Source organism: Psittacula echo, assembly GCF_963264785.1.
Source record: "Psittacula echo genome assembly, chromosome: 5".
NCBI classification, from domain to species: domain Eukaryota; kingdom Metazoa; phylum Chordata; class Aves; order Psittaciformes; family Psittacidae; genus Psittacula; species Psittacula echo.
Genome location: NC_137739.1, coordinates 19,015,852 through 19,035,993, shown reverse-complemented (window position 1 = coordinate 19,035,993; position 20,142 = coordinate 19,015,852). Strand labels below are relative to the sequence as shown.

The following is a 20,142-nucleotide window of genomic DNA, read 5'->3' as shown; positions in this document are numbered from 1 at the left end:
GCTGTGTTTGGGGTTAAACTACAGCACATGCCAGTGTCTTTTGCAAGACTAATGCCTCAGAGTTCTTCTGGACTATAAACTGCAGTATTGACATGCATTGTTCTCCAAGACTCAAAGTAGCAATGAATTTACAATAACTCTAAAGCAAATTAACACATACCGATGTTCTTAAACAGTTAAATTCACAAGTGGAAGTATCTCATTCCCCTGGTGTTACATTACTTGAGCATACTCATCGGGGCTGAGGTACTAATGGTGTGACCTCTTGAAACGCATTTTCATGAACACTCACCTGAGGAGCTGGAAGCAGCACCAGGAGAAAAAGTCTTGCTGTTGCGAAGGGCAGATTGATTTCGTGCACAACCCGGACTCCTGGTGCTGATGGCAATCACCTTCCCTGGAGGAGTCAGTGATTGCTCCTCCTGAGAAGGCTTTATAGGTGACGTGGCAATGGAACTCATCTCGGGCATCTGAAAATGCACACACATGACATGAATACTATGTGCTGCTGCAACAAATATACTGTTAAACTCATTCTACTTAGGAAGCTAAAAGAAACAAACCATAATCTGACAGACTACAGTATCTTTAAGCACTCTAACCAGTACCTCCAGGTGTGTGCGGTGGGCAGTTGAAATTCCCTTCTTGTGCATTTAGCAGTGTTAAACAAGATTGGTTTAGTATCCTTAATTTACGTTACACGGGGTTAACATTCAACAAGCTTCACACAGTGCTCGAAAATATGGATAAAAGAAAAAAAAGAAGGCAAAGATACAGATTTGTCAGTAACGGAAAAGGTGCCGGGTTTAGTCCAGCGCAAAAATGATTTTCATAACCATCACCATCCAGAGGGCTCCTTTGGGCGGAAGGAGACCTGGACAAAGACATTTTGTTCCTAATTCTAGTCAAGCAGAGACCAATAGTTTTGATTTTTTTTCCATCCCTTCTCCTATTCACACTGTAATATAGCAATAACAAGAGACACATCGCAAGGTGCTTTACTAATTTTCCAGGCTATCCAGTTATTTCATTAAATTGTTGAAGTGCTTTTCTAGAAAATGTTCCCCTTGTAAGGAATCTGTGTGCAATCACAGGTACAAAATCACCACCCACACCTGACTGCAGCACCATTTGCTACAGTTTGTTGCAATGTTCATGTAAAGGATGAACCTCAGCACACCTGGCCATTTTGGCTTTGCGAGGTATCATCTTGAGAAAATAGCAGGGATATGGACCAGGGATATCAACCCTTCTCTGCTGTGGCAAAAATATTACGGTTCCTGTCATAATGTGATGAAATGCAGAGGATTTAAGACACAAAGTCTACAGTACCTTCAATTAGGCAGAAAACATCATCATCCCCTCTTGAACACATATCAGTGCCAGGACATACATTGTCACAAGCAGAATACATCTTTTTTCTGAAACACAGTGAGTATGACGTGGTGTTTGACAAATCAAAGGTTACACTACCTTTTTCTTACTGGAATGCACAATATGGTACGTAGCTGAGAGAGCTCCTGGATTTTTCAGTAGCACTATGATACTTCAAGACACTAAGAGCACTAAAAGGACAGCAGAACACTTGCAAATAAGAACTCGTGGGTTTTCCTCCTCTCCTATGCCTCTCCCTGCCCAGTCTAAGGAGATGCCCTTCTTTCTGGTTTGTGATTGTCAAATCATGTCACCCCTGGCTGTCATGTGTCACCAGAAATAAAAGTAGATGCCAAAAGAGGAGACATTGTCACAGATCTATGAGATGTCAGACCAAAGGGCACATGACAGGACAAGGGGGAATGGCTTTAACCTGACAGAGGGGAGACCGAGATGTGATCTTAAGTGGAAGCTCTTCCCTGTGAGGGTGGTGAAGCCCTTGCACAGGTTGCCCAACGAAGCTGTGGCTGCCCCATCCCTGGCAGTGTTCAAGGCCAGGTTGGACGGGGCTTGAGTCTAGTGGAAGGAGTCCCTGCTCATGGCAGGGGATTGGAACTGGATGAGCTTTAAGGTTCCTTCCAAACCAAACCATTCCATAAGTCTATGAAAAGTCTTCATAGTTTAAACAAGTCTGTATCTGAGCAAAGATGGTTCTGAATTGTCATCACCATCATTATTATACTTTATTTCAATTATTAATCTGTTCTTATCTCAACCCACAGCTTTTTATCTTAATTTTCCCAATTCTCTTTCCCACTACACCTGGGGCAAGGTGGGTGGGTGGGAGCAGCTGGGGTTAAACCACGACAACCAACAAAGGAAGATCAAAGAACTAGGTGTGCCTGGGAGTAGTAGTACATTTGCATCCTCTTCTAGAATAGGATGCAAATGGAATCTTTCACTCATCTCACCTCCATCAAAGGCATTCAGCCAGATATGCTGAACTTCCACTACACCATGCTGCTCCAAGCCCTGTCCAACCTGGCCTTGAACACTACCAGGGATGGGGCAGCCACAGCTTCAGTGGGCAACCTCTGCAGTGCCTCACCACCCTCACAGGGAAGTGCTTCTGCCTAAGATCTCATCTCAATCTCTCTTCTGGCAGGTTAAAGCCATTCCCCCTCATCCTGTCCCTCCAGGCCCTTGTCCGAAGCCCCTCTCCAGGTTTCCTGTAGCCCCTTTAGGCACTTGAAGCTGCTCTGAGGTCTCCCCAGAGCCCTCTTTTCTCCAGATCTTAAACGCTGGTTACAGCACACAAGGAGGAAAATAAGTTCCTTCCCAGTTGTCTGTCTGAGGAAGAAAATACTTTTCTGAGTATGATAAGCAACTGTCCTAGAGTCAGGGAACTTTTACAAAAGCTGCTGTGGCAGGCATAGTTATAGTTGCTATGCTAGCCCAAAGAAATTCTTTTTACACACTTAGTGTAACTTGAACTACATAAACAGTGAAAATTAAGAGCTGCAGTTTTCACATGGAGTATTAATCTCATCAAGGCTCCCTTTGTCATCTAGGATCCATTTCCCACAAAAGCTTGGAACAGATTATCTTCAAAGGTTCCTTCCATCCTGGGCTATTCTGTGGCTCTATGAACCTGAGAGAGAATAGAAAGCCCCTACCTCACGACTGATCTTTTCAGGAGTCACACCAAATGTTCATTGTAATACCACTGAGATTCAGAGGAAACCATAAACTAAAAGGTCATGTAAAAAGCAAATGCAGCATACTGAGCAAAAGTCCACTCTGTAGTAAGTGGGCTGTGGTCTGGTTGGGTTTTTTGTTTGTTTTGGTTTGGGTTTCTTTGCGTTAGTTTGGGTTTTTTTTAAAAAAAAGGAATCTTCAAAGATCTTGACAAAACTGATCACTGACTTACTGTGAAAACATGACTGGGCAACTGTTCCCCAGGTAAATTAAGAGTTTAACAACTGGTGGATGAATGCGTGTTACTTACTGGTTTAGGATTGACTTCAGTAGAGATGAGTTTTAAAAGGCAGTTCAGGAGTCTCTGCTTGTGAAAGGTGGGACATGTAGGAGCAGCACTTGATTCACATGTTTGCTCCCTAGCATCCTGGGTTTCTGGCTCCAAGACAGCCAACCAGTCATATTCCAGCTGCAATTTGTTCGGTTTGCCCATCATGAGGTAGACTTCAGCCAGTGTAAGGCTCTCAGAAGTTCTTAGACTCCATCCTTCTTCTCTAACCTGTTGAGAGAGCCGGCCTGGATCGTCCTTGAGAGACTTTGTACTAGATTGTCCCTGAGGTGGAGGTGGAAACGAGGATCCCAGCTTCTCTTGAGAATCTTCCATGACTGTATCTGTTAGATCCTTGCTATAAGCATCAAGCTGCTGGCTCTGGCTGTGGCTAGCTTGAGTTTCATATCTGGATGGGCCACTGCTGGGTGAAGCCACACCACCTCTCAGTAGCTGTGAACAGGAGTCAGATATCTCTGTGCTCCTCCCACCTGGAAAAGCCCCAGTAGAGGTATCACCAGCTACTGGAGTAGAGTCTTTCCCATGCAGTTTGTCTATGCAAGAACATTTCTCTGGGACGATCAGGTCCTGACAGGACTTCATGTATCGTGGGAACGGATCAAGCAGAGAGAGTTCCTCCACATCAGGAATCTTACCGCAAGCACAAGCTGTGCTGCACGATGGTAGCATAGTTGCTTGGTCACTCACCAGGGCCTCCCTGCCCTCCATACAGAAGGCCATGGAGCTCAGCTTTTCGTGGTTCCCTCCTGGATCTTGAAGTCCAGAATGCATTTTTTGGAGGGAATTAGTGATGCCAAGATTTGAGGTTGTTTCTTCCACCAGGCCAGGCTCTGGGGCACCATCTTCAGTGCTTGCAGAAAGTTCAGCTACGGGCTGAGAGGTTCTGCTTGACTCTATAGTGCTCTCTGCCCTTCCAACACCCTTACCTTCTGTTCCCCGTGGGTATTTTAGCTGTCCCCTTGCTGTCCCCTGACCACTCTGTATGCCTAGGATTTGTGCAGGGGGGAGTAAGTGAGAGTCTTTCGTGTTTTGTTTGCATTTGCCAGTTTCCTGCCAATGCACTGTGCAGAAAGCCTTGGAGTGGACCACTCTGGCTACCCCAGGGAGCGGAGTGAGTGTACAATTCTCTCCTGGAAAGAGATGGAGCATCACTTTCTCTTCTGAGAAGCTGCCCCTTGTTTCTGAGTCTCTGGAGTCTTGAAGCTGCCGTTCTTCTAGTGTTTTACGCTAAAAAAGATGTGTCAAAGAACAGAACAATCACCTGCCCCCTCCAAACAAGCACCTGGGCACCTATTTCGCAAGTTAAAAAAGGAGAAAAAAAAAAATAGTAGCTGCTCAGTGACAAGTTCTCTATTCAGCATAGCTATCAAGACTCTCTGATCAAAAACTAAGTCCTTTTGTGGTGATAAAGACTACAACAAGGACTCGATACAGGCACAAACTAGATCTCGGTTCCAGACAAAATTACTTCACACACCACTGTAATTAAAAAAAAAAAGAAAAAAAAACCTTATCCCACTATCGAGCCCAAACAGAACTAAGCAGAAAATCCCAGTGTCACTGCACAGCAAACCAGACTCCCCTCCTGTGCAGTAACCTCCGTCTGACACATTTTGACACTGTTCTAAGTGCTACGCTGGTACTTCTTCCAGCCTCACAAATTAAGAAACAGGGAAAGGATACAATACGCACTTCATGGAGAGCCCACTTCTGCTTCAGGAACTCAATAAGGCTGGACACCTTTCGATGTAACTCCACAATCATCCTGCATGCAAGATTAACAAAGCAAGGGAACAAAAGAAATGTCAGCCGAAGTTCAAACCAGAGCCTTGATGCTAGAATGGGAATTCAGGAAAGAAACTGACATTCTGGAATACAAGCCCAGAGAACACACTCACTGCTTCCAAACTCCCCAAAAAAAATTCAAGAAAAAAAAGAAAACCACAAAAAAACACATTTTATCCCACAACTTTAAAATCTGGGTAATGCACAACTGAGAAAGATCTAAAATCTGATTGCCATGATTCAAGATACTAGTTTCTCCAGATGGAAGAAGCCAGGAAAAGATGGTGAGATTTAGTTGAACTGCAGAGGTGCAAGCAAGGCACAAAGCTACCACATGGAGTACAGAAAAAAAGAGAAAAAGGGGCACCAAAACACCCCAAACGTTTACTATTTGCTCTCAAAGCAATTTACAAAATAAATCTAATGCTAACAACTTTCATTCTCCTCTCTGTGTGATCTTTGTTCTTTACACTGAAGGCCTCAAACAAAACCACAGAGCCCTCATGTTTTCTGTTCTGAGTTTTGGACAAGATGTAAGTACAAGATGAGCAGTCATCGATGACAAGCAACAGCACCAACTACATTTTGCAGGGTAGAGATTACGCTACAAGTACCTTCCTTTCTGCTAGTCCCAATTGAACCACCGAGTCTTGGTGTAGGCACCTCTATCGTTTTACTTTCCTGTGTTTTTGTCTCATGGAACATTCAATACAAATTTTAGCAGAATTAGTGCTGCTTTTCTCCAGTTCACTTGTACTCTGCTCTGACAACTAAGTGTAAGTAACACAAAGTAAATTCATCTCCAACTCTAATTACTCAGAAGATGGCAATATGATTTGCAAGTCTGTTTATAACAATTGTGTATTCTGGTTGCACAAAGCTGTCAGGACAACTACATTTAGGCAAACTGCATTCTCAAAGTTGAACTGCCCCACTGGCAGAGAGAACCCTGAAGAGAGAGGAAGAAGCTAGAATGCTGCTCATACATTTCCCTATTCTGAGCACCACCATCAGTTCCTCATTACCTAAGCCGTGGATTCTGGGCAAGACTCTGTACTCGTGCCCACGCATGATTATTTCGTGGCTGCAACTCCACAGGGACCTTGAGAGGCAGACGTACTGGTTTTTGGTCCTCTTCATCACTAACACCTGAGGGAGATGAAGCACAAAGAGCATGGGTCTAAGCGAGGACAACACACTCAGAATGCTACATTCAGTTACATGGAAAAAAAAGTGTCACAGACATCAGCATCACCTCTAGACAACCAAGGCAGCTCAGATCCACCAGTGGAGCCTGCTTCCTCAGACTGCCTCCTGTTCCAATATGATTTTTTTTTTCCCCCTGGACACTGCAGGGGACTCCAGTACCACTGCAGTACACTGATACTGGAGCTTCCAGTTGAACAAGCAGTGTCAAAATCAGGTGACTGGAAACTTTGAACAAGTACACTATTTCAGACTTTAAAACTGCACTGATTCTGCCTACTGGGGGAAGGAAGGAAGGAAAAAATAATTAAAAAAAAATCACATATAGTTGAACTGGAGAAGGTAAACCAAAAAAGTCAAAAATGCTCAATGCTAAAAAACATACTATTGCTTATTCACTGGCACAGGGAACTAAACTTTACATATAACAAAAGCACAACTGGTAGATCAGTAGCAATCTCATCTGGTGTAACTACTTCCTTTTCAGTTTAGCTAGTGACATACTCCAAGACTCAAGAGCTGGGTGGGTCCTAAAGTTATTGGGATTATACAAACAAACAGGCTAAGTAGGACAAGAGGGACATATCCCTAACACAAATGGGAAATAGCTCAAATCCCCCCTGCCAGTGCTAGACGCATCAGAACAGCCCTACTCTCTCTCTCTCATTTTCTTCTGCTCATCTGTTAAAACCGTTTAATGTCCCAGCATCTCTTACTCACCATCTGGATCACAGAGTTTCTTCAAAGCCCTGCACATTGGAGCTTTGATACGAAGGTTTCTGCCTTTGTAACGAACAGTCGTGGCCCTGAATATATTGAAAGAGAAGTACTTACAAGCACCGTTAACAAAAGTTTGTGAATACAAACATGACAGGGACACAGAGCCAAATATGATCACAGCTATACGAATAACCAAACAAACGGAAGGGTTTGCAGTGCAGATTCACAAGAGCATTCAATCTTTCCTGTTACCTTCCTTTTAATTCTAGAAATGCTAATCTTGTGACCCTCCTCTTCCAGACTTTCAAGAAACACAGGGCTGCCTGCTCAGGTCTGCTATTTAGAAAGCAGACCAGAAGAATTACGTTACTTCAGTTCAACAGTACCCTTAGAGACAGCTTCCTCCTAAAAGACAAGTGGGTTTGCTTTAGTCTTCTCTTTATACTCCAAACTCTTTATTATGGGAAGAAAAAGTCTAAAGTTTCTGAAGAGTTTTCCGCTCTGGAATACTAACACCACCATTGCAAAAAATTAGGTCTAAGAGCTTGTGCTGGAATCTGAACAAAGTAACTTCTACAGTACGATTTCACTGGCTTTTAGCTTCAATACTACATAATTAGCTATAAAAGACCCTTAAAAGCAAGAGGACATTTTTTGGGTTTGCACAGTGGAACTATTTGATTTCTTCACTTACTCGGCCCCGTCTTCTTTTTAGAGGCTTAGAAGGCAGACATTGAGACCAAAGTCACTGATGGCTGTATTTATTACCTAATACTTCAAGCAATAAGAATCAGCATAGAATCAACAGGATTGAGCACAAGTCCTTGCAAGTAAAATGAAAGAAATTATGGGAGATATTCCTACATCAGGATCTTTCTTTTTTTCCTATGCTGTAAGGAAGACAACATCAGGCAGAAAGAGCACCTGTCTATACTGCTACCAGGAAAATTCAGAAAAGGGCAGCAGAAGTGAACCCAGACCTAAGACTGAGATGACCACACTTGAAAAATGTGCTAGGTGTTGAAAAAAGAACTGCTTACAGAGAGGGGGATCATAGAACTGTAACATCACTGAGCAAAGTGCAAAGTTCAACCTAGTGGGATATATGTGACATGTCTGCTTGTATGAGATGTGACGCTGCCCTCCTTGTGCTAGTGGATTAATTCAGACAGTGAAGACATCCAGATGGTAACAAAGATGTAAACTGCCTCCCTGCAGAGTTTGCTCCTCTTGGACTGACAAGGTTTACCCACCAAATGGGGTAAAGATGCAGGAGAAAAAGGGAAGCAGAGATGTGTCTCCCACCTGGAAGACAAAAAGCTTATGCAAGAGTTTTGAACTGCTCAAGAATGTTAGTGTTACGTACACTGTCATTCTTGGTTAGAAGACGAGCATTAATATTTTCATATGCAAAGACAACTGCTTTCAAAATGATTTGTTACAAGACTGGCTTTAGAATAAACACATAGACTTCATAGAACTCATTAGTCCTCATTAATAATTAATTAGAAGTAAGGCCTGAATCATGCCAAGTGCTAGACTGATGCTACAGCTAGCTAAAAGTCATCAGCCTCATTAATTATGGTTTAATCTATTTGGATAACACAGAATTAGAAAGGCTTTCCAGTACAACACAGAGAACAATGACTGCTCATATATGAACTCCAGAGATGCTCAGGACACAGGGGAAAAAGGGTCATCCTGAGCCCATTTTAAGTGGTAATTCCAATTTAGAGAGGTAATTTGCTTTAAGAATCATTTGTTTATATTGAAAGACTTACTGCTAAGATTGTCTTTAATGTACAGAACCCAAGCCAATGGCAATTTCTCTTCTAATTCAAAACTAACAGAAAAACAAACAAGTGATTTCATAAACATCATACCCAAGCTCTGCACCACAGCAGCACACTGTTCAAAGTACATCTCCCAGGAGAGGAAAGGTTAATAAACTGTATGGAACTCATTTGGAAACTCAGTTTCTGAACAACAGAAAGGCGCAATAGCAACTCTCCATTTTATATAAGGTAAAGGCAAAACATCAGCAACTGCTGAGTGGGCAAACTCCTTCTCCTGTTGACAATAAACTTGACCAATAATTTGTCTGCTACAATGAAACAGTGTGAAAGCACAAATGCTAAAAGTAAAAAAGAGTCTGCAGAAGACAGAAAATAGTACTATTTTCAAACTGCTTTTCAAGACACGCCTTGGACAAACCAATGCCTGCTGAGTGATGCCTGACATCACACCACATGGTCACACCACTTCAAATAGTATCCTTTCAAAGAGATTTCACACAAGTTATGATAGTACAGCAGCTTCTAGCCCCTTCCATATTCCCAAAGTACACTGCCAAGACTGAACCTCACAATCCCGTAATTCTTTCTTGAAGAGAATATTCTTAGGGAAGAGTATTCACATGGTAAAGAGAGAAAAAACAGCATACAAAACAAACAAAGAATGAAAAAGGTCAAACTGCGGCTCTAAAGTAAGAAATGCCTCCTAGACTCTGGCTGACCAATTCAACAGTCAAGCTGCTAAACAACCTGGTTTTAAGAGTTTCAGGAATAAGTCCTTACTTACCCAGCTTGAATGAGCTCATTGAGTTTTACTGCATTCTTGTCATCCATACCTTGAGACAACACAGTGAATCAGGATTTGAAGTGATACAGTCATGGCTTTTTTAGTGCTCAGATCAGTTTTCAAGCTATTACATTTTATGCTCACATAGAATTAATGTGCATAAATATGCTATAACACACACATGCTGAAAAGTTTCTATTTTCATAATGTGCAAGCTTTACATGATCCTTGCCACAAAAATTACGTTTTACTCATGGATTAAGTAACCCTAGCTTTAATACATTAAAAAATAATACATGGGCATTAATACAGCATATTACATAATACAGTCATCTTGGGTTGCTGGGCATTAATCTGACAGTGCAGTATTAAAAAGAGAAGCTTCCTCATCTTCCTGCTCAATCTCTGTTGCCAAGGCAGCACAGTGTACTGAAAGAGCATTGAGCCCTCAATGTTGAATGTGATAAAGTGAATAAAAATAATAAAAAACATGTGTAATTCTTTCACACTTTTACATTTTTAAATGGACATAATGGGAACTTGATTTACAGTTCCCATTAGTCAGGCCCAAATCTGCTCACCAAACAATTAACCTCCCTCTAGTAATGCTGAAAGTATTCACGATACGCTTATATGTCTCGGCAGCTCTATGTAGGTTATCTCAATTTCTGGGAAGATGGAATTAGGTGAATATCACAAGAGGAAGGGGGAAGAAGAGAGGCAGGAGAGGGGAACAAACCACTTTCACCAACTACATCTCTGCTCTGAAGACAGGCTGAGAGAGCTGGGCTTGTTCAGCCTAGAGAAGAGAAGGCTTCTTAAGCGGAGACCTTAGAGCAGCTTCCAGTGCCTAAAGGGGCTACAAGAAACATGGAGAGGGGCTTTGGACAAGGGCCTGGATGGACAGTTCAATGGGGAACAGCTTTAACCTGACAGAGGGGAGACTGAGATGAGCTCTTAGGCAGAAGCTCTTCCCTGTGAGGGTGGTGAAGCCCTGGCACAGATTGTTCAGAGAAGCTGTGGCTGCCCCATCCCTGGCAGTGTTCAAGGCCAGGTTGGATGCTGCTTGGAGCAGCCTGGTCTAGGGGAAGGTGTCCCTGCCCATGGCAGGGGCTTGGAAGTGGATGAGCTTTAAGGTCCCTTCCAAACCAAAACATTCTATGATTCTATGATAAAAGATGCCTTCCATTCTTTCCTTTTCTCCTACTATTTTTTAATATTTCATTTGCTTTCTGTAAATAATTTGCTTCTGTAAACCCTCTTCCAGTGATTTCTGACATTTGATTTGCCTTTTTATCTGCTACCAAGTTCTGAGATCATTTACACATTTAATTGCTTTGTTTTCAAGACTAAAACAGAGAGAACTTGAGCTGCACACATTTTTACCTGTCATCTGTGGGTATTCCATGCACTGTATCCCACAGATAGCGAAAGCTAAAGAAATCTTTTAAAGAAAAAGGAGACTAATTCAACAGACTAAGAAGGTCTTTAAAAATACAAATACATTTAATGAAAAGATACAACAAATCACAGCAATAGAATACAATGATCACAAACTCTGAGTAACTCAAAAGTGAAACTGTATTAGACACTGTCAGCTTCAAGGATAGTCACTTCCAATTCTACCAGATAATAACACTTTTAAGTCATTCATACTCACATCCCCCAATCTTTTTCCTCAGTTCCCCATAGCAGATTAAGCCATAAAGCTCCAAGGAGGATTTTTTCAGTCCTTGAGAGAACACTGGAAAGCAGAAAAGGTGGAAGTGAGATGCAGACTGCAGACACCCATACACAGCTACACTGCAGATACCCATTTCAACACTGAAAATGAGATTATTTGTATTTTCAATGAGACAAACATCTCATGGAAGATCAGACTGAGCTCTGTTTCAAGAAACACCATAATGAGACAAGTTCACCAATTTCCTTTTGGTGACTTAAATATCTGGGAAATACAACATTTTTTAGATTACATGAAAAAAAAAAAAAAGCTGCTTCTCTAGGATTTAAACAAATATGCAACAATTCAACATGCAAGACAAAGCTAATTCATAATAAAGCTAACTCTGGCATCACTTAACTGTTTATGATTTTTAAAGTAGATGCCCAGATGCCCCCACAAAAATGCATACAGAATTCTTTCTTCTATGAAAATTAAGAAGCAGGTGTGAATTTTCCAGAAGACAAAAAATGTTTCTGTGCATGAGTTCACTGTAGAGATTTAATGCAAGTTCTAGATCCTAAGTTTTTATATGAAGAATTGCACACATTTCATTCAACCTTACAAGGTTTTTTCCTCCTTTCTTACCAACACAGATTACGCGGACATTATTATTGCTAATAGAGCTAAATGTCTACAACACCACTGAAGACAGTCTTGTAGCTTACAAAACAGGTTAGAATAGTCATTCTTATCTATTCATCGAGAACTCAGTTCTCTAACTTGCAGACTCATTTAATCTCAAAATCCAGGTACACACAGTACTACTAATACTAAGGCTAACCAAGTTCTTGTACTAATTCTTAAATTCCTTCAGCCAATGACATCTCAGACCTTACAGGTATAGATATAGAACTTCACATTATCCAGAAACCAGATTGTTTCCTCATGATATTCCTTTTTTTTTTAAGTTCTTCCATACTGTGTTTGCTGTAACATTTGTGTTTTAAACAAAATGCTAATGGCTTCTTTCATCTTAAAATACAGCCTTGCTTTAAAAAAGAACTCCAAAATTCATGTTCTGACAGGTGTTTTACATGTGTAAGTCCTCCTTTAGATCCTAGTCCACCTATATCTGAGGAACAGACAAAACCATTTCATTAGAGAGACTAAATCATACACTATTTTTCCACTCCTTCAGCTTTTTTCAAGCCATCTCCATTTCTCATTAATGAGTTCTTTTTAACTGGGGAGGCTCTGGCCACAAATCACATAGATGAATTTACTACCCCAACTTTGGCTGATGTTAGAGAGTTGTATCAAGATCAGAAAATTCAACCACCATGAAACTGCCATGATTTATGCAATTTGGAATATAGCATCAAAGTATAAGAAAGCCCTGGAGACCTTTACTTCATCAACAAGCTAACAAGAAAATTGACATTCTTTGTACCTTAAAAATCAAAAGAACTAAATCTCAGTAAAATCTGTTCACTCTGAAATAAATTTCTTTAACCCATTATTCAGATGAGGCTACCCACGAACTGATTTGACTTCTCACTGCCCATTACTGAATAGGACGAATTCGATAAAAATCCATTATCAGTGATCATACATTAGTATTATTGTTACAAAACACCACTAGCAGTACTTATGACTTCGAAATTTTGTTTTCCTGGGGAAGAATAGAAGAGGGGAATATGGCAGTGGGTATCCTAAATTACTGAACCAATCATACAACTTAAGGATTATTTAAATTGTGAGCAAATATTTCACCATTTACACTTGTATCTGACATTTTTATTTTTTTTAACTTCTACTGTCCCTCAAGAAGTGCAAAGTAGGGGTGAAGTCAATTTGCTCAATGAAGTCATGCCTGACTAACATTTAGGCAGCAGTCCTCAAAGGTGGGTTCTTGAGGGGGGAAAAAGCTCTGTATTCCCTTGAACCTGGCTTGTCCCCAGTATTAATGGTAGGATCAGTGTTTATTGTGCTGTGAAGTATACATATAAAAGCAGCAATACAAATACCGTTTTTTGCAAAGCATTTTCCAAAGCCCATGAAGCTTAGTATGATGAAAACAACATGAACACATCTTCACAGACATCCTATTCAGTACTCATTTTCTGATCTCCAGCATTCCTACTCTCCATGATGACACTGAAAAGCAGGACTCTAACTCTCACGAGGCTGTGAGCTCTATGCTAAGCCCATGTCATTGCATACTCACCATTATCAAAGTCAATGTACTTGGAGATCTTGTGCCAGGTCCGGTAGTAGAAGTGGCGTACCTGTTCCTTATTCTTCACCATGCTTGCTGGTTTGCCCTTCTTCTTGTATTTCAGAGCAATGTTGTTCTGGATAGCCTCAAAGTCCTTCCCATGCTAAATAATAAATAAAACAAATACAAATACTCAAAACCAAACTTGTGCCTTGTCATAAGACAACACAAACAATGACTGGAGGTTCTTCATGGGAAATCAGATTTTCAAGGTCATCAACAAAATCTTGGGTATCAAAACTCAACAGCAAAAGAATGACAGTGATGTCCTTTATTTTATACAAAGTGCATTTCAGATGCCAGATTATTTTCCGATTTCTTGCACTGTTTCAAAATAAAAACTGTAAGATGCTAGCAAACTTAAAAAAACCCCAAAGCAATGCAAACAACTTTACTCAGAAATGCGCTGAGCAGCAGAACTGAAAATCCCAACTCTCTCCCTCCGATTTATTTACTTTCCTCTGCATTTTCCCTCCTACCTCCATTTCTAACTACGGTGAATGAAAAGCCTGTAATATATAACAGCTTAACTTTTATTTACAGTAAATTTCATGTTCCAGTCATTAGAAATGTAAAATTTGAGTTTCAAATAATGGAGGAAAATAGTCCTTTTTTTTTTTTTGGTTGTAACAAAAACTTCTAACAGAAAACACAATTTTACACTGTAGGTCAGTCCAAAATTTATTCTCAGGGTAAAACCAAGACACTTAAGTGTCCCTTTAAAATTAACTCCTGTAAAATCACTGGAGTTCAAAAGAGGAAAATTTTATTTTATATATAGTATCACTGACCTCCTGCTATCGCAAAATTTCTTCATATTCAAAAGAGGTTGGAATTGATTCAAATACAAAGTGTGAGAACCTCTTTTAAATGGTAGTAACACAAAATAATTGAGAATGGGGGACCAAATTTCGGGATGGAGTCCCAAATCCATCTTAGGGAAAAAAGTCAGAAGTTATGAGTGATGAAGTGATTTAAAAATTACATGATTACCAGGAACATCACTGCAAGTCAGAGGAGGTAAAGAGAGAAAACAGTGGTTTAAAAGTGCTCACTTTTTCCACAAAACACGTATGTATGAATCATGCCTACCACTAAAAAATGTATTTGTAAGAAGATCTACATGTTCAGAAAAAACCCTCACCAGCACTGCTTTTGTTTTCCCCTTTAGTATGTATTTTCATAACAGAAGTGCTCTTAAAACAATCCTAAACCAGGAATACACCATACGTGTCATACGAAATAAAAGATGATTTAACTTCTTGTCTCTCAGACTTACTACTGAACTGGTTCAAACCCTTCTGTGACCAAAGACCAAGCACCTAGATGTTATTAGAACATCTGTTCTAATGTTCTTATTAGACCAGAATATATTTTCTTGTTTGAGAATACTACAGAATAAATGTGTTGCTTTTGAAAGCTGGGATGGGGACACTATGCTATGTATTTATTCCTCATTTGAAACAGAGCTGTACCTGAAAAATAACTGAAATTGCTATAAACATTTATGAATAAAACACAAATATTTCACAAAAAGAGCTTTTATCACTAGCTGGTTTATAGCCATCTGTACATGTGCATGTGTGTATAGACACATTTTGCTCTTGAAAATCTCAAATGCATCAACCTTCTCTAGGAATACTCAGATACTACACAAAGCCATCTAAGTGTGTTATTGTACCTCATATAGTCCCTCGAAGAAAGTATTTTTGTCCTCTGTGCTCCACGATTCCCACTGCCTCCTGACCTTCTTTCCTTCTTCCTTCTCTCCAGCTGAGGAGCCCAGGTTCCTTGCTGCTGACTTGGAATTCCCAGCAGGATTGCTGGCAGGAATTCCTGATGTGCCACCAGATGCAGTCCCTCCATTATCTGCTGCCGCAAAAAAAGCATGACCAGAATGAGTATTAAACCAAGAGGAGGATGGCTCATGGGTAGAGGTAAGTGAGGCACTCGGAATTTTGAGGAACTCAGAATTTCCTCCTTCTTCATCACTCCCTTCTGTACCAGGTTTATATTTCAAGATATTTCCCCTGAAATACAATTTTTGTATAACAAGATTTGTGTTAAAGAAATAAAATCTCAAAGACTGAGAACCAAGGGGAAGGCTTCAACGGCAGATATAAGACAGATAAGCAGGAATACACCAAAGCAACCTCTAAAAGACAACATATACTTTGATGCTTATACACTGGTGTGCTCAAAGTTGCCCTTTTGCAGCTGAGGGGAACTTCTGAGTGATGCTAAACATGCATGTGACAATAAAGCAAACTAATGACCAGAAGAAAACAGATGGAAGTTCACATCCTTGTCTTTGGTCTTGATCCTACTGCCTCCAAAGTAATTGTGGTAACTAAAGGACTGAAACATGTACACTGAAGTTCATCACATGACAATGGATCAGCAATCTCAAGAGCCTGATCCTCAGTGTGAAGAGCTCATCTCAGACAATGAGCTCATCTAGAATGGCTAAAGGTATCCCAGAGAAAGGGATACCTTGAGGTGTTCCCAACTCCTTCTCCTTCCCTTGAGCTTCTTCAAACTCTCAATCCCTTTTTCCTCAAATCATTGTGGCACTTTTGAAAAAAGGCACAGAAGAGTCACCTTGATTATACCTTTGTCAGTTATCAGCACCCCAAGGAACAGAGATCAGAAAAAACCCTAAATCCCAAAGATCGGAAATCCTGGAATGAGAAAAAAGTCTGACAGAACCAAGAGAATCTGCTGGTTTTGCAAGTAGGGCGCATGGAAGAAAATGGGATGGAGAAACTGCAGGAAGGCGAGAGCTACATCTACTGCTGGAAGATTCCATTCTCTCACCTTGATTCAGAAGAATAATCCTTTTTAATTTTTGTGTTTAATTACCTCTGAAACTATTAGTCTTTCAAAGACATTTTGATCAACAAAAACATTAGCAACTAACCTTAAACCTGTGATCTATTGACAAAGTGAAATCAAACATCATGCTTGGCTGACACTGTAAAAGATTATCAGAATGTTAATTCCAGTTACAGACGTTTATAAAACAGAAAACATAAACTCAGGTCAGCCAATTATTTGCTTATAAAGCCAGCTTGCACAATACAGTGGTCCCAACTAGTTTCCCATTTTTACACACTGTCACAGTTCTATCATATTTAGGCTTAAAATGTTATCTTTTAAAAGCTTTCAAATTCTGTAAAGCAGCTTGTTTACCTGACAAAGTCAGTGGTTTTATATCTATACCTACATACAGATCTCATTCAAGACCCAGAATATCAGTTTGATAATCCTAGTATTATTTAAACAAAGAGTATTAGAAGAACCAACTGTTACAGGCTTACTATGCTTTAGAGATTTGAAAGACTTGTATGTAAATCTGAACTGTAACTATTCAGTTGCAATTTGAAAGTAATTCCTTTGGGTGACAAAACCGTATTTCTCCTAATCCTAAAAATCTGATTGTTCAAGTGATGAAGAACATTTGAAATCAAACCTGGAATCCAGTAAGGTGCGTGCGAAGAAATTTTTTTCCTGCACACCATAAATATTTACACGACAACAAATATGATATTGCGACAATTTTAAGGTTAATGTTTCTTTTATTTCTAGGAAATGACTATTTGATCCTTTTGAAGAAAATGACTGTCACCACAGGGATGCATGTGAGGCAAAACATGAGAAAGAATTTGGACATCTTGGAGAAAACCAACTTCTCAAACACCTTCTCTATTTCCTAAAGCTTTCATCTATCTGTGAACAGCATGACATCATCTCAAGCTCTGTTTTCTGTAGAAAAAGCTGTTGTCTTTGTATTTCTAAGCAAAACACAAACACTTGCAAAAATTTATATAAAGGGATTTAAAGACTGCAATTAAAAGAAAACTGATATGAAGATGACAAACACTGCATGGAATCAAATAATCGTGTCACTGACAGCATCAGTGTCTAATCACGGCTACAGCCACAAGAAGTTCTTCCTTCCAGGCTCTACCTCATCTTAGGGTTTGCTTTTCAGCTTTCCACTGGCAGCTCTTACATGCCAGCCGATTCCTATCTGTGACAAATTCCACATCCATAGAAGCTGGAATCCCCGGAGTAAATCCCAATACGCCCACAGAATCATATAATAGTTAGGGTTGGAAAGGACCTTAAGACCATCTAATTCCAACCACCCTGCCATGGGCAAGGACACCTCACACTAGACCATGTCACCTAAGGCTCTGTCCAACCTGGCCTTGAACACTGCCAGGGATGGAACATTTACCACTTCTTTTGGCAACCTGTTCCAGTGCCTCACCACCTTCACAGAGAAGAACTTATTCCTTATATCTAACCTGAACTTTCCCTGTGTCCTGGGTTCAGCAGCAGCAGTAATTTTTCTCCTTCTTAGTAGCTGGTGCAGTGCTGCATTTTTGACTTTCAGCCTGGGAACAGCACTGAAAACACCGATGGCTTTAGTTGTTGCTAAGTAATGTTTAGTCTGACCAAGGACTTTCTGAGTCTCATGCTCTGCCAGGGAGAAGGGGAAGCCGGGAGGAAGCAGAAACAGGACACCTGACCCAAACTAGCCAAAGAGGTATTCCACACCATAGCACATCATGCCCAGTATATAAACCAGTGGCAGTTACCCAGAAGGGCTAGATCACTGCTCAGGTCGTGCTGGGTATCCATCAGCAGGTGGTGAGCGGTTGTATTCTCTTCCCTTGTTAGTTCCCTTACCATTATTATTATTGGTGGTAGTAGTGGTTTGTTATACCTTAGTTACTGGACTGTTCTTATCTCAACCTGTGGGAGTTACATTCTTTCGATTCTCCTCCCCATCCCTCCAGGAACAGGGGGAGGAAGGGAGGGAGTGAGCGAGTGGCTGCCTGGTTCTGGGTTGTCTGCTGGGCTTAAATTGCAACACTTCTTTGTGGCGCCCAACATGGGGCACAAAGGGTTGAGATAACAACAGATCTGACCAGTGTGCCTAATCACATTTGTGATAAGCATTCATTGTTTCAGATTAATAGTCACTCGTCACAATGCTGATTTATTGGCTCTCAAAGTTGTCGTTCTTGATCTCAGAGTTTCAGCATGTTGCACCTTACTTATAGCCTGTATTTGTTGTTTTAGTGTTTATCAGCTGGGAGGCCTGGACTAGGGTTATTGTTTCACTGTACTTCATGGCAATGACTTGTAATACAATCGACTCATTGATCATGAATCTGGGCTGGTATGTGTTCCCAGTGTGGTCATCACTTCTATATTTTGGGAGGTATATAATGGAAATGTTTAGCAATTACACACCTTTTCTTCCCTCCTCGGGTGGTCAGCCTATGAAGAAGACATTCCCTCACACCCTCTGCTCCCCGACCAGGCTATTTACAGTGGAAGTAGATTCTGGAAGATTTAAAGATCCTGAATATCCTTTCAATGCCCTTGAAAGCACCCTGCTCCTCTTGCTGGGAACCAGCTTCTTGCTGCACATGTTCTCTATGTTTTGCCTATAGCGTGACCACCCTGAGAACACCTGATCTTGTCCGATCATGGAAGCTAAGCAGGGTCCAGCTCAAGTCTTGTCTAGGATTATATGACGATATAGGAGGGCCACCAAGAGATTTTTCCGAGGATGGACAGCCATGACTGGCAGGGTGTGTGGGACAGTATGGGCAAGTCCCGTGGGTCCCTCCACTGCTTTGGAAGCGTCGGAGATTGAAGGCAGCTGTATGGAGTCCCCAAAGACAAGTTGCAGAAACTGCTGAAGGAGAGGGTGAATTGAGTCAGTTTGCCGAGGTGAAAGTCATCCAGCTGGCCCTGGACATTGCTGAACAAGGAAAGCGGCCAGTACTTTATCTCCATACTGACTCATGCACAGTGGCAAACGCCCTGTGGGGGTGGTTGCAGCAATGGAAGCAGAGCAACTGGCAACGCAGAGGTAAACCCATCTGGGCTGCTGCACTGTGGCAAAGTATCGCTGCCTGGGTGCAGAACCTGGTGGTGAAGGTACGCCATGTAGGTGCTCAGGTACCCAAGAGTCAGGCCACTGAGGAACACCAGAACAACCAACAAGTGGATAAAGCTGTTAAGATTGAAGTGGCTCAGATGGACTTAGACTGGCAACATAAGGGTGAATTATTTTTGGCCTGGTGGGCCCATGACACTTCAGGCCATCAGGGCAGAGATACAACATATAGATGGGCTCATGATCGAGGGGTGGACTCAACAATGGACACTATTGCCCAGGTTATTCATGACTGGGAAACATGTGCTGCAATTAAGCAAGCCAAATGGTCAAAGCCTCTTTGGCATGGAGGACAATGGCTGAAGTACAAATATGGGGAGGCCTGGCAGATTGACACTCCCACCAACCCACCAAGGCAAACGCCATGTGCTTACCATGGTGGAAGCAACCACTGGATGGCTGGAAACATACGCTGTACCACATGCCACTGCCCGGAACGCTATCCTGGGCCTTGAGAAACAGATTTTGTGGCGACATGGCACCCCAAAGAGAAATGAGTCAGA

The 20,142-nt window shown here is 41.2% G+C and overlaps 1 protein-coding gene across 1 annotated transcript in view; it reads right to left on the bottom strand.

The window, feature by feature from the left end:
* CRAMP1 (cramped chromatin regulator homolog 1) overlaps positions 1–20,142 on the bottom strand; it is a 49,179-nt gene that overhangs the window by 18,696 nt on the left and 10,341 nt on the right. Inside the window, exons 3-11 of the mRNA XM_080617617.1 lie at positions 15,338–15,525; positions 13,606–13,759; positions 11,373–11,456; positions 9,713–9,761; positions 7,133–7,218; positions 6,232–6,355; positions 5,105–5,186; positions 3,383–4,648; positions 293–470 (exon numbers count right to left, since the gene is read on the bottom strand). Coding sequence (XP_080473743.1) covers positions 293–470; positions 3,383–4,648; positions 5,105–5,186; positions 6,232–6,355; positions 7,133–7,218; positions 9,713–9,761; positions 11,373–11,456; positions 13,606–13,759; positions 15,338–15,525 — 2,211 coding nt within the window. The remainder of the gene's footprint in view (positions 1–292; positions 471–3,382; positions 4,649–5,104; positions 5,187–6,231; positions 6,356–7,132; positions 7,219–9,712; positions 9,762–11,372; positions 11,457–13,605; positions 13,760–15,337; positions 15,526–20,142) is intronic.